Below are 15,250 nucleotides of genomic sequence, written 5' to 3'. Positions count from 1 at the left end.
AAATCAGTTGAAGACAAACAAAGATTACACTTGTAGTTTCTGCTTTCTTGAACCCAACTTATGAAGACTTGGCCATTGCTTTTGGTCTTGATCAAAATCTTACTACAGTAAATGTCGTAGCTTTCAAGATGTTGGAAGTGGAAGCTTGATCATAAGCCTGAGTTTGAAAGTGTATCTCCAGTGTTTAGATAAGGGAGGAAGATAGATTAGGATTAAGTGAACATTTTACTTATTGGCATTACATAGAGCGGAATGTCCCGAGGAGCCTACTCCCATTATTTTTTAAGAAATGGAGAGTTACAAGGATTGTCCACAACTTAACACATCTCGACTCTTTGACAAAACATTTTAAACAGCCATGTAACGTACATTGAGGTCACCCTTTCATGAAGCACGTGCAACAGAGCAGAGAACACAACCAACTGTCCATTGTTGAAAAATAATCAAGCTCCCAAACAACAGAATGATGTCCCAGATGTGTTATGAGTGATATTAGATATGGGTACTGGCCTGATTTGTGTATTGCAGTTTATTGCAGTTATGATTCATGTATTGTGACATGTACCATAATATATTGCATTCGTTCTTTCATCTGTAATTTGTTGTGAACCTGAATAATATTAGCTGAAATAACTTGAAGGTTTTTGAAGTCTGAAATGGGCCATACATTGGACTTTCCCCACACATTTTTGACAACTTTGTAGTCATTATGTTGCCAATACATAATAGACACATTATGAACAGGAAGCGGGTCGCGAATAGTTTTGCTTTTTCGATCACAGGAATCGGTTGCTTTTTGTTCTGAATTTCATAATTTGATTCAATATTCATAGACACACACAAAAGGCAATGGAGAACTAGGTATATAGTTTTCTTCATAATTAGGAGCAGTGTTTAAAAATAGGCAGGAAATTCCAGCAGTCATTATTATGAAAAAGTAAAGATTTTGGGGTCCTTAGCATCAAATACTATAGACATGATAGAAGCTAACCTCATGGACTCAGGAAGCAGTGTTTAAAGTAATTTTGGATCCCAACAAGGCAGGTGACCCATAACAGCAGTAGAAACTAACAGTTCTAGTCTACTGGACTCTATAATGATAACATATAGCAAAACCCTTGAAAATTGCAAATTTTTGCTGGTCCTTAGGATACCTTAACTATTGAGCAGTTTGGCAAGGACTACAGGACTAGTGCCAATTTCTAACACTGCATAAATGTTGCCTGCCCGCATTCAGACACAAGGTTTTACATGACGCACAAATGTGCATCCAGTACACACATATTCAGAGAATGGACGCAGAAAAAAATATATCCTGCGTCCCTCGTGATGCATGATAATATTCATAGTACCTACAGCGCTTCAAGAGCAGTAATGGGTGTCAGTCATTTCATCCATCAATCATGACCACTGTCCACATGATCATTGGTTCATTCCAGGCTCTCAAGTAATTATCTAAACGTACAGGACACTACACCATTTCATTATTTTACAGGACCCTCATTGCCTGCAAGACCCTCAACATTAATTATTGGGGGTCCCCTGAACCCCCACTTTTGTAAGTCAAGGTAAAAACCTGAAACATAAATATTGAAAAATCGCAACAAATAAGAGCCACATTGCATCTTGATTCAGTTGGAATAATGCAAACAATCACTTGAGAATGTACAAGGAGTTATAATTAATCTGAATTGTAAGTAGTCCTAAATTATCTGCCAGACAGTCGGGCAGGTGGAAGAAATTTTATGCAGCCTGACAGAAAAGTTACTAGCCACGGGCAGGTGGGCAGGCAGTTACACAGTAGTACAGAGAAATGTCTGTCAAACACAGGCCAGTGTTCTCAGTCTCATACAGGGTTATCTCCCTTTGTACACAAATGCGGAATGGAGTTGTCGTGACATCTTTCATTCCATTGGGCATGACTGTATATCCATTACAATGATGGAACAAGTTAAAAGATCAGAAGTTAACTTATGATAAACTTGATTACATATTATATAAACATCAGCAACATATTTACCTACCATTAACTATCTCCATCAAGACTTTGATATTGTAGTGTGAAAGAAAAAGGGTTTAAAAATAGTTGCTTGTCAGAATCCTGTGGCTAGTAATATTCCTGTTGGTCTCGTAGATGTAACAACGGTCTATACCATGAATATATTACTGACATTTTCTGAAAATGACACTGAAAGACAGTTTGAGCTGGTCAAATCAGCTATGGCACTGTGTGACTATATTTATCATCTGTAAGAATTTCAAGATGCTGTTCTTTGAGCATGTTGAGCTGTGGGGGAAAAAATCCCCTGTCTGAGGTCACTTGGCAGAAGGAGTTGGGCAGATTGTGTGGATGGTGCTGTAGTTGCCGAGGATGACTTGAAGTGTTTTCTGCATCTACAGAACTCTTGACAATGTTCACAAACAGAAGCGACCAAAGCAAGGGCTTTGTCATTTCACATCTCTTGATCAAGTTTTTAAATTTTCTCTTTGAACGTTGGTTAATTTCTTATAGTAGTGATCTCACATGTATTTATTTCAGTAAAAAGTTATGTATTTTCCGTTTCTTAACAGGATATGGTTTTCTTGATGAGAAACATGAAACAAATGGTTTTGTGTTGTACAGTCTGGGTGAAAAATGTTCCATGGCTATTTCTTGCATGGACATTTTCTTGACTGGTCACTAAATATGAATTTTCTTCTTATTAACAAACTTGAAAAGGAGTCGATCGTGTCACATGGAAATATGGGGCGGTGGGGTACCTTGGGAGTTAAAGCATTCAATCATCACACCAAAGACCTGGGTTCCATTCCCCTCAAAGGTACCATTTCTCACTCACTCACGATTTTGTTGATTTTTTTCTCCCTATTCTGCGAGCCAGGTGGTTCAGTTGTCATGGAAACTATATGAATAAGTTATCCATTATTTCATGATATCATAGCATTACAGAGTGACGTCATGTCCATCTTTCAGCTGTTTCAATACAAATAGGAAATGAGAGCTGTGAAAAGTTCACCGTCAATTTTTTGGTATTGACAGTACATCATGTTTTCTGATTGAATGGTGTTACTGAGTATTTGATATTTGAAACTTTTGACATTTGAAACCATTGACTGACATGACTGATGCTGTCGTTTTCAGACAAAATTCCAGTTATCGAAATAATGTTTGATTGCCCTGCAAAAAGTGTAGATAATTAAATTTCAGACATTGAATTGTGATTATCAGCCAAAAATTTGAAAAACACAAAATACCCTTTTTCAGATTTATTCTAGCAATGTCAAGGGGATTGACTGACTGTCAGCCAACATGTTCAAAAGGTCTTTTTGTCAAATTTGGACATGATAAAAAAAGAGTCTTATCAAGAGTTGATAAAATGATGATGGTGTCGTAATGCCATTGGTCTCCAGCTAATCACTGTAATTTCTATCTCCAATCTGAACTGCTTTTCATTTCCTGGCCACATAGCTGAAGAGAAGTCATGGTCGGGAGACATTTGGAAAAACTTAAGTCTGACACTGGTGCGCGTACATGCTTCCAATTGTACATATGTTCTTCCTGCAGGGAGACAAAGAATGACAAAGTGGTGATATATATGAAGTTAGAACCAGCTGCCAGGTATTCGCAACCTATGGGAGCAGTGGAAGAGAGGTTATATAAAAGTCAGCATCTCTTTAGTAGATCTGTAATGATATCTTCCCAGATAATTGTGTGATGAATTAGATGATGCCACTTCCATGGGCGAAAGGAAATTCAAGCCAGAGCTGCTGCCAAATATCAAAGTTGACAAACTGGTAGACAATATGAACATAAGATCTGCTGACAGTTGATGCTGGGGAGCCTGAATGTTGGTTTCAACTCTTTGTCCTGAGAAAACTTGGACGTGATGCGCCATGAACTGGTTGAAGGCGAATATGGTAAATATGGTTATTGTTGTGGAAATTGTTATTGATTTAAGGTATCAGATTTTAGAAAGTTTGTTTGTTTGTTTTTTAACTTCGCACTCAGCAATATTCCATCGGTCTGTAAATAATTGAGTCTAGACTATACAATCAGGTGATTGACATCATAAGCATCGATCCACGCAAATGGGCTACGATGACATGCATCAACCAAGTCAGCGAGCCTGATTCTACCCCGGATCTTCACAGGTTTTGAGAAAGTCATGCAATTTGTTATATTTTCAATGTAATCAGAATTTTGTTATGATATTTTTTGTCTTGCTCATATTTCTATAAACACACTTTATTATGTACTTTTTTTGTAATCCCTATTGAGAATGTCTCATTGCGGGAAACTGACAAATATTTAATATAAGAAAGTATGGATGAAGGATTTTGAACATGTTAAAATATTGTTAACATTTTAAAGTTTTATAGATTTCAAATATTTTTGTATTTTGCTCTGTTTTTTGGTCAAAAGTTTGTATATGATTCTGAAAACATATTTACCTCATAACAATGTGTTCTATTGATCATGAGACCCGTGAAGATCTGGCTTAGAATAGGTCTTCAACATCTCATGCTTGCCATAAAAGTTGACTATCCTTGTTGTAATAGGCGACAAACAGGATCGGGTGGTGAGGCTTGCTGACTTGGTTGATAAATGTCATTGTACCCCAATTGCGTAGATCGATGCTCATGGTGTCGATCAAAGGATTGTCTTGTCCAAACTTGATTATTAACGTCATACAGCCGGAATATTACTTGGTACAGCGTTAAACAACAAACGCAAACAAAACTTTATTCTTCATGTTGAGTGAGCAGTGTGGTGGCATGTTTGTGTTTACTGGTTTGATAAACACATGATGATGATCATGATAATAATATGGTATGTCATGGATAAACATGCTGTTTATTTGTGATCAGGCTTGTTAGTTATGAAACTTGCTTTTAAGAACACATGCAGATGTTACCATGGTAATCTAGTCAATGATTGTTACAGATGTATGCTGCATTGAAAATAGAATATCATGAAATAATTTTTTTTATAAATTGATGGAAAACCAAACCTTTTGAATGTGGACATGTTGCTTTTTATTGAATTTTTTTTTTTATATGATAGAGAAATGTTAATGTTTTTGGATGTAACAGATTCAAACCTGTTTGTACTCACGAAGTATCACCAATTATATAAAGAAATCTGATTAAACATTTAAAAAATAACTACTGTGTAAAGTGACTACCTATTGTTTAAGATAAATGTACAGACTAATTATTTGAATACCTTTCTGACATCAAGAACACAAAAGAGGCCTTTTTTCTTTCTGTCCTTACAACAGTAGCAGACAACAGTAGGGGGATAGATAATTTGTGTGACTTGGAAGACAGACAAGAGCCTTACATTTGAACTGTGAAATTTCTGTTCGGCAACATATCTCTCCTTCAGCATTCTACGAGTTGTCTTCAACTGACCTCCCAGCTTTCTATGCTGCAAACTGAGATCTGTACGTGCAGATGTACACCGGTATACAATGTGCATGTTTTATGGAAATAACTTTGTAAATATCACTGGGTCGGAATGCAGGCGTTGTGCATGTAATGGGAGACAGAACCGACTCGTTGGGGAAGGTCATCTGTGCAGGTTAGGGTGGGTGCTATGTCTGTGATGGGGAGGGGAGTCGTAGTGATGGATCAGGCTTCAGAAGTCCACATTTCTGTTGAAGATAAGGGACTGACAATTTAATATTCCGGAGGAGGATGGTCTGGTGCCTGGCTTTTTTTGTCCGAGACAAAATATTTTGCGACTCTAAAATGTCTGATGAGCCTGACGTTTTGTGGGGGTAGAATCACAACAAAACTTTTTTTTATCAGGACATCATCTATGTCCAGGTAATGTTTTTTAGTGAAACCTGAGGCAAATTATTTTCCCCCAGCAATTTAAAATAAATCCCAGGCATGTTCACATGAACAAAAGTTTATGTGATTGAATGGGAATATACTTAGAATATTGTACTGCATTGTTATTTCAAGAGCTTTTTGTTGAAGATTATATGTTAGCCCGGGTAATCAACCTAAACATCTTTTACCCCAAAACATTGTTTGTGCTCATACTTCTGCCTTTTGGATACCATTACTGACAAACTCATGAAGCAATGCAAGGCAGTGGGTTGGGTCGGGTCGGCTGGGTCTTGCCATGCTTCAAACAAAATGATGCTATTATTAGACAAAATGACATAGGGTCTTGTCAAAAGTTGATTGAAGCTGTAAAACAAATTTTAATCTTTTAACTGCCCACTTTTGTCTAAAACTATATTTAGTTGCCATTGAGAAGCAGAGCGCACACACACTGTTTCAAATAGGTTAAGTACCAGGAAAGTCAGTTTGACATTTTAAAGATAATTTGAAATTTTGAAGTGAACAGGGTCTTAATTGCCTGAACTCTCGTGACCAATCTTTCAAAAGCATACTCCCTTAAGATCAGTTGCGTAGAGAAACTAAATGCACTCTCAACCCCCAACCTCATTTTTGCAGCCAGAACAATCTGTTGACAAGACCCCCTAATGGGATGGTTATTAATTTCTTATATGTTGCATATGATCCCTTCCTGATTAAGACTGACATGGGTTTTATTGTTGCAAGGTTGGGAACATGGGGAAAGGGATTTTAACACATTTTGTACCAATAGGAGAGGCACAGTGAAAAGTTGATTTCAGTATTTGTATTTTCAGAAAAAATGTACCTATTTTTAATTTTTTAACTTGAAAACTACTTCATGGATTCTTTTGCAATCGGGCGTACAGTCTATACCAATAGGAGAGGTGCAGTGCGAAGTTTGATTTCGATAAGTTTGTTGGTTTGTTGTTTAACCCCGCACTCAGCAATATTCCAGCTATATGACAGAGGTCTGTTTAAATGGAGTCTGGACCAGAAAATCCAGTGATTGAAATCATGAGCATTGATCTACACAATTGGGATGCAATGACATGCATCAACCAAGTCAGCGAGCCTGACCACCTGATCCTGTAGTTGCCTCTTACGACAGGCATAGTCACGATTTTGATAAGTGGATTTTCTGAGAAATTATTGCTTTTTTCTTGTTTTGAACTGAGAATTTTTTTGGAGTAGAAGTTTGAGGAATCAGTGAGCCCTGCTCACTTTTTGCCTCGTTTCTTTTAATGTGGTTATAGTATACACAGTGATTCGAAACACTGCCTTGCTTTCTGAGATGTGGGATATGGTTGGCCCAGACGTCTAAGGTGCTGCAAATTGCTGTGCAATAATCCTGGGTTCGAATCCCAGATTCACCAAATAGTGATTCCTGATACATGGGCACAATATGCGTGAGTGTGGGTTTCACCAAAGTAAATATCATACGACCTGACATGCAGTAAAATTGCTGATGTTGAACCCAACTCATAATCATACTCACTCACTCACTCACTCACTCACTCACTCACTCACTCACTCACTCACTCACTCACTCACTCACTCACTCACTCACTCACTCACTCACTCACTCACTCACAAGAAGACGAAGAAGTAATAGAATAAAAACTTGATTGCCCTAATATCTGGTTTGAAGTAGAATGTATCATGGTTGAGTGGAGGAAAATGATTCGAGTGAATCTAAAACATAATGACTCTGACCATACATTGTGAATAATACATGTGAAACACTCATTTATCACGTTGTATGGCTTTGGGGCGTCTCAAAACTTGTAAATCTCATATAAACATCTGCGTAAAATGGTGGACACAGGCCTTCAGAGTTTAGTTCTAACAATGTTCTTCAGACACACAATTGAGGGAGAAGACCGAAGCTGGCTGGTGCAGCCTTGAGGCTGGAAGTGTTCAATCATGGACCTGCTGATCACAGCGTTCCAGTACTTGACGACTTGTGTCAAATTGGATCTGCTCGAGTAATACTTGTCTGGACAATTGAAGACTATTTTAGCCCTCAATAGAAGATGTTTTTCACATTTTTTCGTTTCCTGATGCAATATTCACTGTTCTTTTCTCCCTTGGGGACTCCGCGATCTTGTCCACAAATTGAAACTCGTTTGTTGATGGAAAGTTGATGGGTTTGTATTCTGTGGCTGCTGAGGTAGTGAGACTGTAGGTATCGTGTTCAGTTTGGGGTCATTATGGCTGATACAGTATTGATAGAGGGGAGGGAAGGGAAAGAGTTTGTGGTAGTTAATGGATGGGTTGTATTGTGATGCAGATTGGGCTACTCATTTGCCAGGGTGTGGATTTACTAGGGTTCGTATAAGGCACAAGATGTATTTTGTCTATGTCAAACTGTAATGATTTTCTGGTTGAGTGAGTGAGTGAGACAAACCTAAGCTTGGCCAAGAATAGATTCGTTTAGATTTAAATAGATCTGACCAGATCTTTCTCAAATCACATCCTTGCCTGAACTTTAAAGTCCTCTCATACTTGTCCAAACCTGACAATTGGCATCAGTTTGACTTTAAGTGTTATTATGTTGATAATTGTCAGCTAAGATAACTACTGAAAGACATTTCACATGTCGGGGGCTTCCCACTACTGGCTATACAGTAAACTACAGTTGTAAGGAACTCAAAAGGACCACTTAGTTTAGTTTGTTATAACTGTAGTTCGTTACAAGCATTTCGACTGTGAGACATCTTGGATCAAGTCCTGTGACCTCGTCATGTTACTCGATAAATAACAACAACGTGCAGTGTATATAGTACTTTGTTGATTTCTCTCATAAATGACATAAGGTCATACTTTAAGGCCACTGATGTTGTGATAGGCTGATTGGTGTCACAAAGGTATGGGATATTGATAATAATATCAAACATTGGTTTACTGTTTCAGGACGCCGTGATACTGCTGGACTATTACACATTATCATTTGTGACTTTAGCAACAACTCTGACTCGCTCACTCGTTCACTCGACCACTCTCCCACTCTCCCATTCTCCCACCCTCACCTGCCATTATGACGGATGGTGAGCAGCCATCATTACCCATGGCCTACACATTGATTATATATTGTTCCTTGCCTTCAACCATTGTGGCATGACTACCGATTCCATTCCATACATATTTTGGGCCCATGGAGATTGCGTGGATCGATGCTCATGATATCAAACACTGGATTGTCTGGTCCAGACTCGATTAGTTACAGACCACCATCATATAGCTGGAATATTGCTGAGTGTGGCATAAAACAACACAGCAACCAACAACAACCATGTATATTTTACTAAAAGCCTAGGCAAGTCTAGATCAAATTAAACCAAATCTAGTTTCCTTGATTATGAAAACAGCAGAAGAGGAAAGGTTCTTTCGAAGAAGAAAATAATAATTTTTTGAAGAGATGTTTTCATTGACTAAGTGTCTACCGATTCCACAGAGCATGCAGATATATTCATCCTTAACAAGTGCTGCTGTGCACATTTTATAATTTACAGATGTCAGTGTATTTATGATGTAGGTTTCCATTACTGAAACACTGATGTAATCTGTGTCCTGTGAGAGAATTGCATATCTTCCTGAATGTAAATATCGAAGTAACATCCTTGATGTCCTCATGTGTTGTGTTTTTTATAATATAAGTTTAACACAACACACTGGAATTACAGCTTGCCATGGCCAGTTTGATGCTTACAGAACACAGACTGCATCTTACAAACACAGCAATTTGTCACGTTAACATGATCAAAGCCCTTTATAGCAATGGACTTTATAGCAATGGACTTTATGTTATATGATATTTTTTTATGTGGTATGTTGTTATATTGGTAACAAATACATTAATATGAAAAACTTGATTCTCATGCAATTCTCTGATGATTTGAAGGTGGTTAGAAAATGTTTTCGTAACCCATTTATCTGGTCATACACCTCCACAATTTCATCACAGCCCTGAGTCATAAACAGTTGCGTGACATTTCTCAACAGATTTTTGTTATCAGGCTTCAAAGCATGTCGGTAACAAGAAACTCTGTTGAACCCTGCAGACTCAATAACAAAACCTTCCTGGTGTATTTGATGCAGTAAATATAAAAGTGATGCGACCTCAGCTTCATGCACTTGCGACAATGCACCAGCACATGATGCCTGTGTCATCTCCCATTGTGGCTTCTCAGCTGGTAGGAACGTGTCTTTGGGCACAGCTACTGCTGGAGAAACACCATGACTGAAGCTGACATTTCTGTGTAAGGCCAATGCACCAGCACATGATGCCCGTGTCATTTCTCATTGTGGCTTCTCAGCTGGTAGGAACGTGTCTTTGGGCACAGCTACTGCTGGAGAAACACCATGACTGAAGCTGACATTTCTGTGTAAGGCCAAGTAATTGCCACCACTTATTTCCAAAGGCTAAATTCCTGTTGTCACTTCAGCATGAACTTGTTTGTTTCTTCTGTTGGAGTAACAAGGCAAATATTGTAACAATATCTGTTCTGAAATTGGTATCTATATTTGTGTTTATAGATTTATTTTAGAGCTGAAAATGATGTGGGAGGGGGGGGGGGGGGAGGGAGAGGGAAAGAAGAAATGTCAGACAAGGCCATGATTCACGATTTATTCTTCTAAATATTGTCATTTGCATCAAACTATTTTGTGTAAGTTTAGCAAAGAAAGGTTACCCAGTATAATCTAGATATATATGGAGCTATGTTAAAACCAGGTCTTATACAAGACAAAAACGAAGTTACTGATATTTTGTCAACTTTAGAATGTTACTTTTCATGATCTATGACTGATATCTAAGGTATGGTTAAGGATATGTTTTGATTGTGAAAAATGGTCTGGTATTAAATTGTTTGAGGTTTGAGCAAACGGAAAATTCATTTGTTTTGGGTATTGATGTGTGGTGTGCAATGCTTTTAGCTTAACTGACCCACAGGGCCGATAGATCCTGACATGTACAATATGAGTAAGAGCAACATTAGGAGTTGTCTGCAGATGACGCCATAATTGTGTGCCTCAGCTCAGAGCAGACTTCCATGGGAATTCCACCATACCCTGGATGTGACACTTGCAACAAATGTATCATTACTCCTGAGTTGCAAAGATTTATTTTTGGTGAAGTTTTTTTTGAAACAATTATCTTGTGGCCCGCCAGCAGACATTCGGTAATATTGTCGTTGAGAGAGTAAGCAGACATGATTGTGAAGTGGCCAATAAGTGACTCCACATCAGTCATTGTGACATGAAGGCTGTCCAGGCTGGATAACCCACGTGTATGTTTCCAGACAATGTCTGGAGTATTGATAATATTGTCCTGATAGTCCTTTAGATCACATTTACTTGATCGCTCACTCATTTGGGTGTTACAGGTAGCAGGTTTCCTTTTGTTCTGCTGTCAGAATTCGTTTTTGTCTGTTTTTGTCAAAGTGGTATACATCGGAGACCTGTATCACTTCAGGCTTTCCAACCACATTCAGCTGACATGCCATGATATAACTGGAATAACTGTTCAAGGCGACTCACTCAAAAGCACTTGGTCCCAGTGGATTTTTATGCTACATTTTTATTAGTAGCTTTGAGATTAAAAAAGAAATTGGAAAAACATGGCTGTGTTCCACTATTTACCATGTTTACTACCTCCATAACATTTTGAAACCAATTGTATCAATTTTGAGTAAAGGTATTCCTGCCTTCTGCCTATACATGCATTTTTGACAAATGACCACCTCTATACCCTTAGACTCCGGCCCACTGTTCAAAATAAGTGCCTGCCTGTAGGCCCGTGGTAGATCTTGTGTCGAGCCTGTCGTTCCAAAGTTGTATGGGTCCTTATATCCTACGGTAAGTTTATGTCTATTTATTTGTCACAATAAGCTGCAAATGGGGTCCTGAAGAAATCAGGGCCTGCAGCTTCTAAAGTCTGTGGGTCCTGATGGCAGCCTGGTATTTGTTTTGTATCAAACACTGCTCGGGCCATCATTCATCTCTGGTAAAGCTGTACAAGTTTTGACAATTGAAGGGCTTCTTTGTGGAACAAGGGCCTAGTTTCTTGATTAGTTGCACTCAAACTCATTTTCTGGAAATCTTGAAAATGGGGCTTTGGCAAACTGAACCATTATCTCTGAAAGGATATTTATTTTTAATCAGCTTACTGGCTATTACAGCAAAATGGATGATTTAAGGATGAAAAAGATTACCAGTTTAGTGGGAATAATTTTCAGTTATATCTGGTGAATTACTTCCTCAGACATTGTCAGAATTAAGATCCAGTTCATATGAATAACTGCCAAGTGTGGATCGTGGTCATGAGGGTAAGATGATCTTGTAATTGGTAACTCATTTACCTTTGAATGAAAACATTATTCACACAGGCAGCATCTGGTGAGATGGTGCTTGACAAACTTGTACATATCATTACCATCAATCTGTATTCATGATAATATATGGGATGCTGATGATGTCCTGTTTTGTCTGAATGGACCAACAAGCCTGAGAAGTGGCTGTTTCCCAGGTGGCTTTTGTTCAGGAAGGTATTCAGTCTTGTTGAGGTGATACTTAATAGGAGTACTGCTGAAGGGGCCCATGGCAGCCCAGTGTATAGAGGAACACTTAGTCAATGAAAACATGTCTTTAAAATAATAAAAATATTTTTTCGAAAGAACCTTTTCTCTTCTGCTGTTTTCATTGACTGTGGAATCAAGCAAACTAGACTTGGTTAGTTTGATCTAGACTTGCCTAGGCTTTTTGTAAAAGAAATACCTAAAAAACATAAATTCCATGGTGCAAGACCAAGTGTATAATTAAACGGCGCTTTACCATATTAGCACCCAATGAAGATCCGGGGTAGAATAGGTCTCCAGCATCCCGACTATGCTTGTCGTGAGAGCCGACTAACGAGATTGGGTGGTCAGGCTCGCTTACATGGTTGATGCATGTCATCATGTCCCAATTGCATGGATCGATGCTCATGATATCAATCTCTGGATTGTCTGGTTCAGACTAGTTTATTTTCAGACCGCCGTCATATAGCTGGAATATTGCTGAGTGTGGCTTTAAAGAACAAATAAACAAACCATATTAATAAGGGTTTCAATACTTTCACATGCAGTAATTGTGCTAGAGAGAGGTGGCAGTGACATTTCCATGGTTTTATCAGTGTTTGATAGGACTTGATAGGATTCTTCTTCACATCATAACCAAATTTTAATATTATCCCTAAGATAATTTGGATGTCAAACACAATTTACCCTTCTAAATGAACCAATCTATAAACACGAATCAAACATAGACATTGTGTATGGAGAGAAAACAGATTATCCTCTAGACAACCCTCAACAGGCTTTTAGGAGACCCGATAACTCAATTTATTACAGAATATGATAAAGAAATGCACCTTTACTGCTTCATGTTGAGACAGAACAATGATAATCACTACCCATTGGTCTGGCCAAACCCATTATTAACCATTCTCCCCAGCACATAAACGCTCTGCTGTATGAAGGAGCTGATTTCATGTGTTACAGTATTTACTTGAGTGTGTCACAATACATTTACTTGGTCGTTCCACCACCACACAAGTTTCCCACAATACATCACTGGGAGCTTACAGCCAGAGTAGTACCGACACTTACAATTCAGTTCCAGCCTCACTCTAAGTACAAGGACCATGGCAATTTCCTCTTGTGTCTCTCTGTCACCAGTGGCCAGACTATTATAGAAGGCCCCGGAACCTCGTCTAATCTGGTGTCAACTTTGTCATGATTACGGTAATCCTCGACTGAGAGTCTCAAGTCGTTAGATTATTGTAATGTTGTGGCCATTTTGGCTATATTTGGTTTGGAGGGGATGTTCAATAAAGGCTGCCTGTTGAAGTCCTGAGTGAGGTCAGCTCTGGGTCACTGTATGGTTGTTGTGGTCAAGTGATGCTTGATGGGTTGTAACCTGGGACTGGGAGCTGTGTGGCTTACTCGACTCAGGGAATTTAGACGTGGGGAAGCACGCTCAATCGTTTGAGGCCTTGATGATAGATACACTTTTGCTGTGTCGACATTAGACTTGCACAAACCTCTAAGGAAAAAATTATTAGTTTAAATAATAATTTCTAGATTTTGTAAAAAGTAAGAACAAGTTGTCCCTTTAAGAGACTGGCATCCTGTACTGTCTGCTTATCTAGACTTGCCTATTTCAAGGATAGATTAACTTTACACCGTTGGACTTATCATTCAGTACAGCCTTGGGCGAGGCCATGTCGACATGTGTAAATTCAATATGCTTGGAAATACGGGTGAATGCTCTAGTGAATGTCTATGGGGTCTTGGCAGTGACCAACTTTGGGATCACAGAAATATCAATCATATTCATTAAAATAAGATATAATGATTTTGTGTGTTATTTTAATGCAAATTATGTGAAATTTACCTTGAACATTTTGAGGCAGTCACTCATCTGTAAATATCAGGTGTCATGCCAGAGGTTAACATTGTGAACTGGTATTCTGGACTCCTGGCAAATGACGACAATCAAGTGCTAATTCTGAATATCATGATTTAAACAAATTTGAATTCTATATCCTATATTCTCTCTGCTGAGTCATTATTATTATTTATTTGTTTGTTTGTTGTTTAATGTTACACACAGCAATGTCATAGCTATAGGAGCTCAGCCTGTAAATAATTGAGTCTGGACCAGACAAACCAGTGATGAATGTTATGGGTATTATTCCATGACATTGGGCTATGATAACATGCAGTCAACCAAGTCACTTAGCCTGACGATCCGTGAAGACCTGGGTTAGAATAGGTCTTCAGCAACTCATGCTTGTCGTAAGAGGTGACTAACAGAATCGAGTGGACAGGCTCGATGACTTGGTTGATTTATGTCATCGTATCTGTGTACGCTGCCAGCAATAACCTAATATACATAAATGTTTATATGATGTAAATGAAATAATGCCTCTATACATAATGTACATCATATACATATACCTGTCATATCTATAATTATATACATGTTCATATGTAGATAGTCTGTACCCTGCCCATGAGGGTGTTCAGTACAATAAAAATTCTATTATATTCTATCCCAGTTGCATGTGTCGATGCTCGTGATATCAATCACTGGATTGTTTGGTCCAGACTTGATTATTACAGACCACCATCATACAGCTGGAATATTGCTGAGTGCGGCAAACAAATAAACAAACAAACAAACAACTTTGCCAGACCAGTCGATCCATTTGATGATTTAGTTGCCTCCTAGATTAATGAAGGTTGATGGGTCTCTATTTTAACCCAGAATCCCCATCGGGTCCATATGTATGTAACTCATATGTCCATATGTATGTAACTCAAATGTTATCAGA

The 15,250-nt window shown here is 38.3% G+C and overlaps 1 protein-coding gene and 1 long non-coding RNA gene across 4 annotated transcripts in view; one reads left to right on the top strand and one right to left on the bottom strand.

Moving 5' to 3' along the window:
• Positions 1-15,250, top strand: part of LOC124140137 (FERM domain-containing protein 4A-like) — a 214,736-nt gene that overhangs the window by 13,226 nt on the left and 186,260 nt on the right. The window contains exon 1 of one of the 3 annotated variants that reach the window (XM_046507540.2): positions 3,877-3,915. The exons of 1 other annotated variant lie outside the window; for it this stretch is intronic. In XM_046507540.2, the coding sequence (XP_046363496.2) occupies positions 3,892-3,915 (24 nt within the window). In that variant the 5' untranslated portion in view covers positions 3,877-3,891. Of the gene's footprint in view, positions 1-3,876; positions 3,916-11,705; positions 11,731-15,250 lie in introns of those variants that run through there. One more of the 3 variants, XM_046507544.2, reaches the window with a different exon arrangement.
• Positions 1-15,250, bottom strand: part of LOC124140140 — a 33,043-nt gene that overhangs the window by 10,405 nt on the left and 7,388 nt on the right. The gene's annotated exons all lie outside the window — the stretch shown is intronic.

Source organism: Haliotis rufescens, unplaced genomic scaffold, assembly GCF_023055435.1.
Source record: "Haliotis rufescens isolate VD_foot unplaced genomic scaffold, xgHalRufe1.0.p SCAF_23, whole genome shotgun sequence".
In the NCBI taxonomy this organism is placed as follows: domain Eukaryota; kingdom Metazoa; phylum Mollusca; class Gastropoda; order Lepetellida; family Haliotidae; genus Haliotis; species Haliotis rufescens.
The sequence above is the reverse complement of the archived record's forward strand: the minus strand, read 5'-3'. Positions and strand labels throughout refer to the sequence as shown.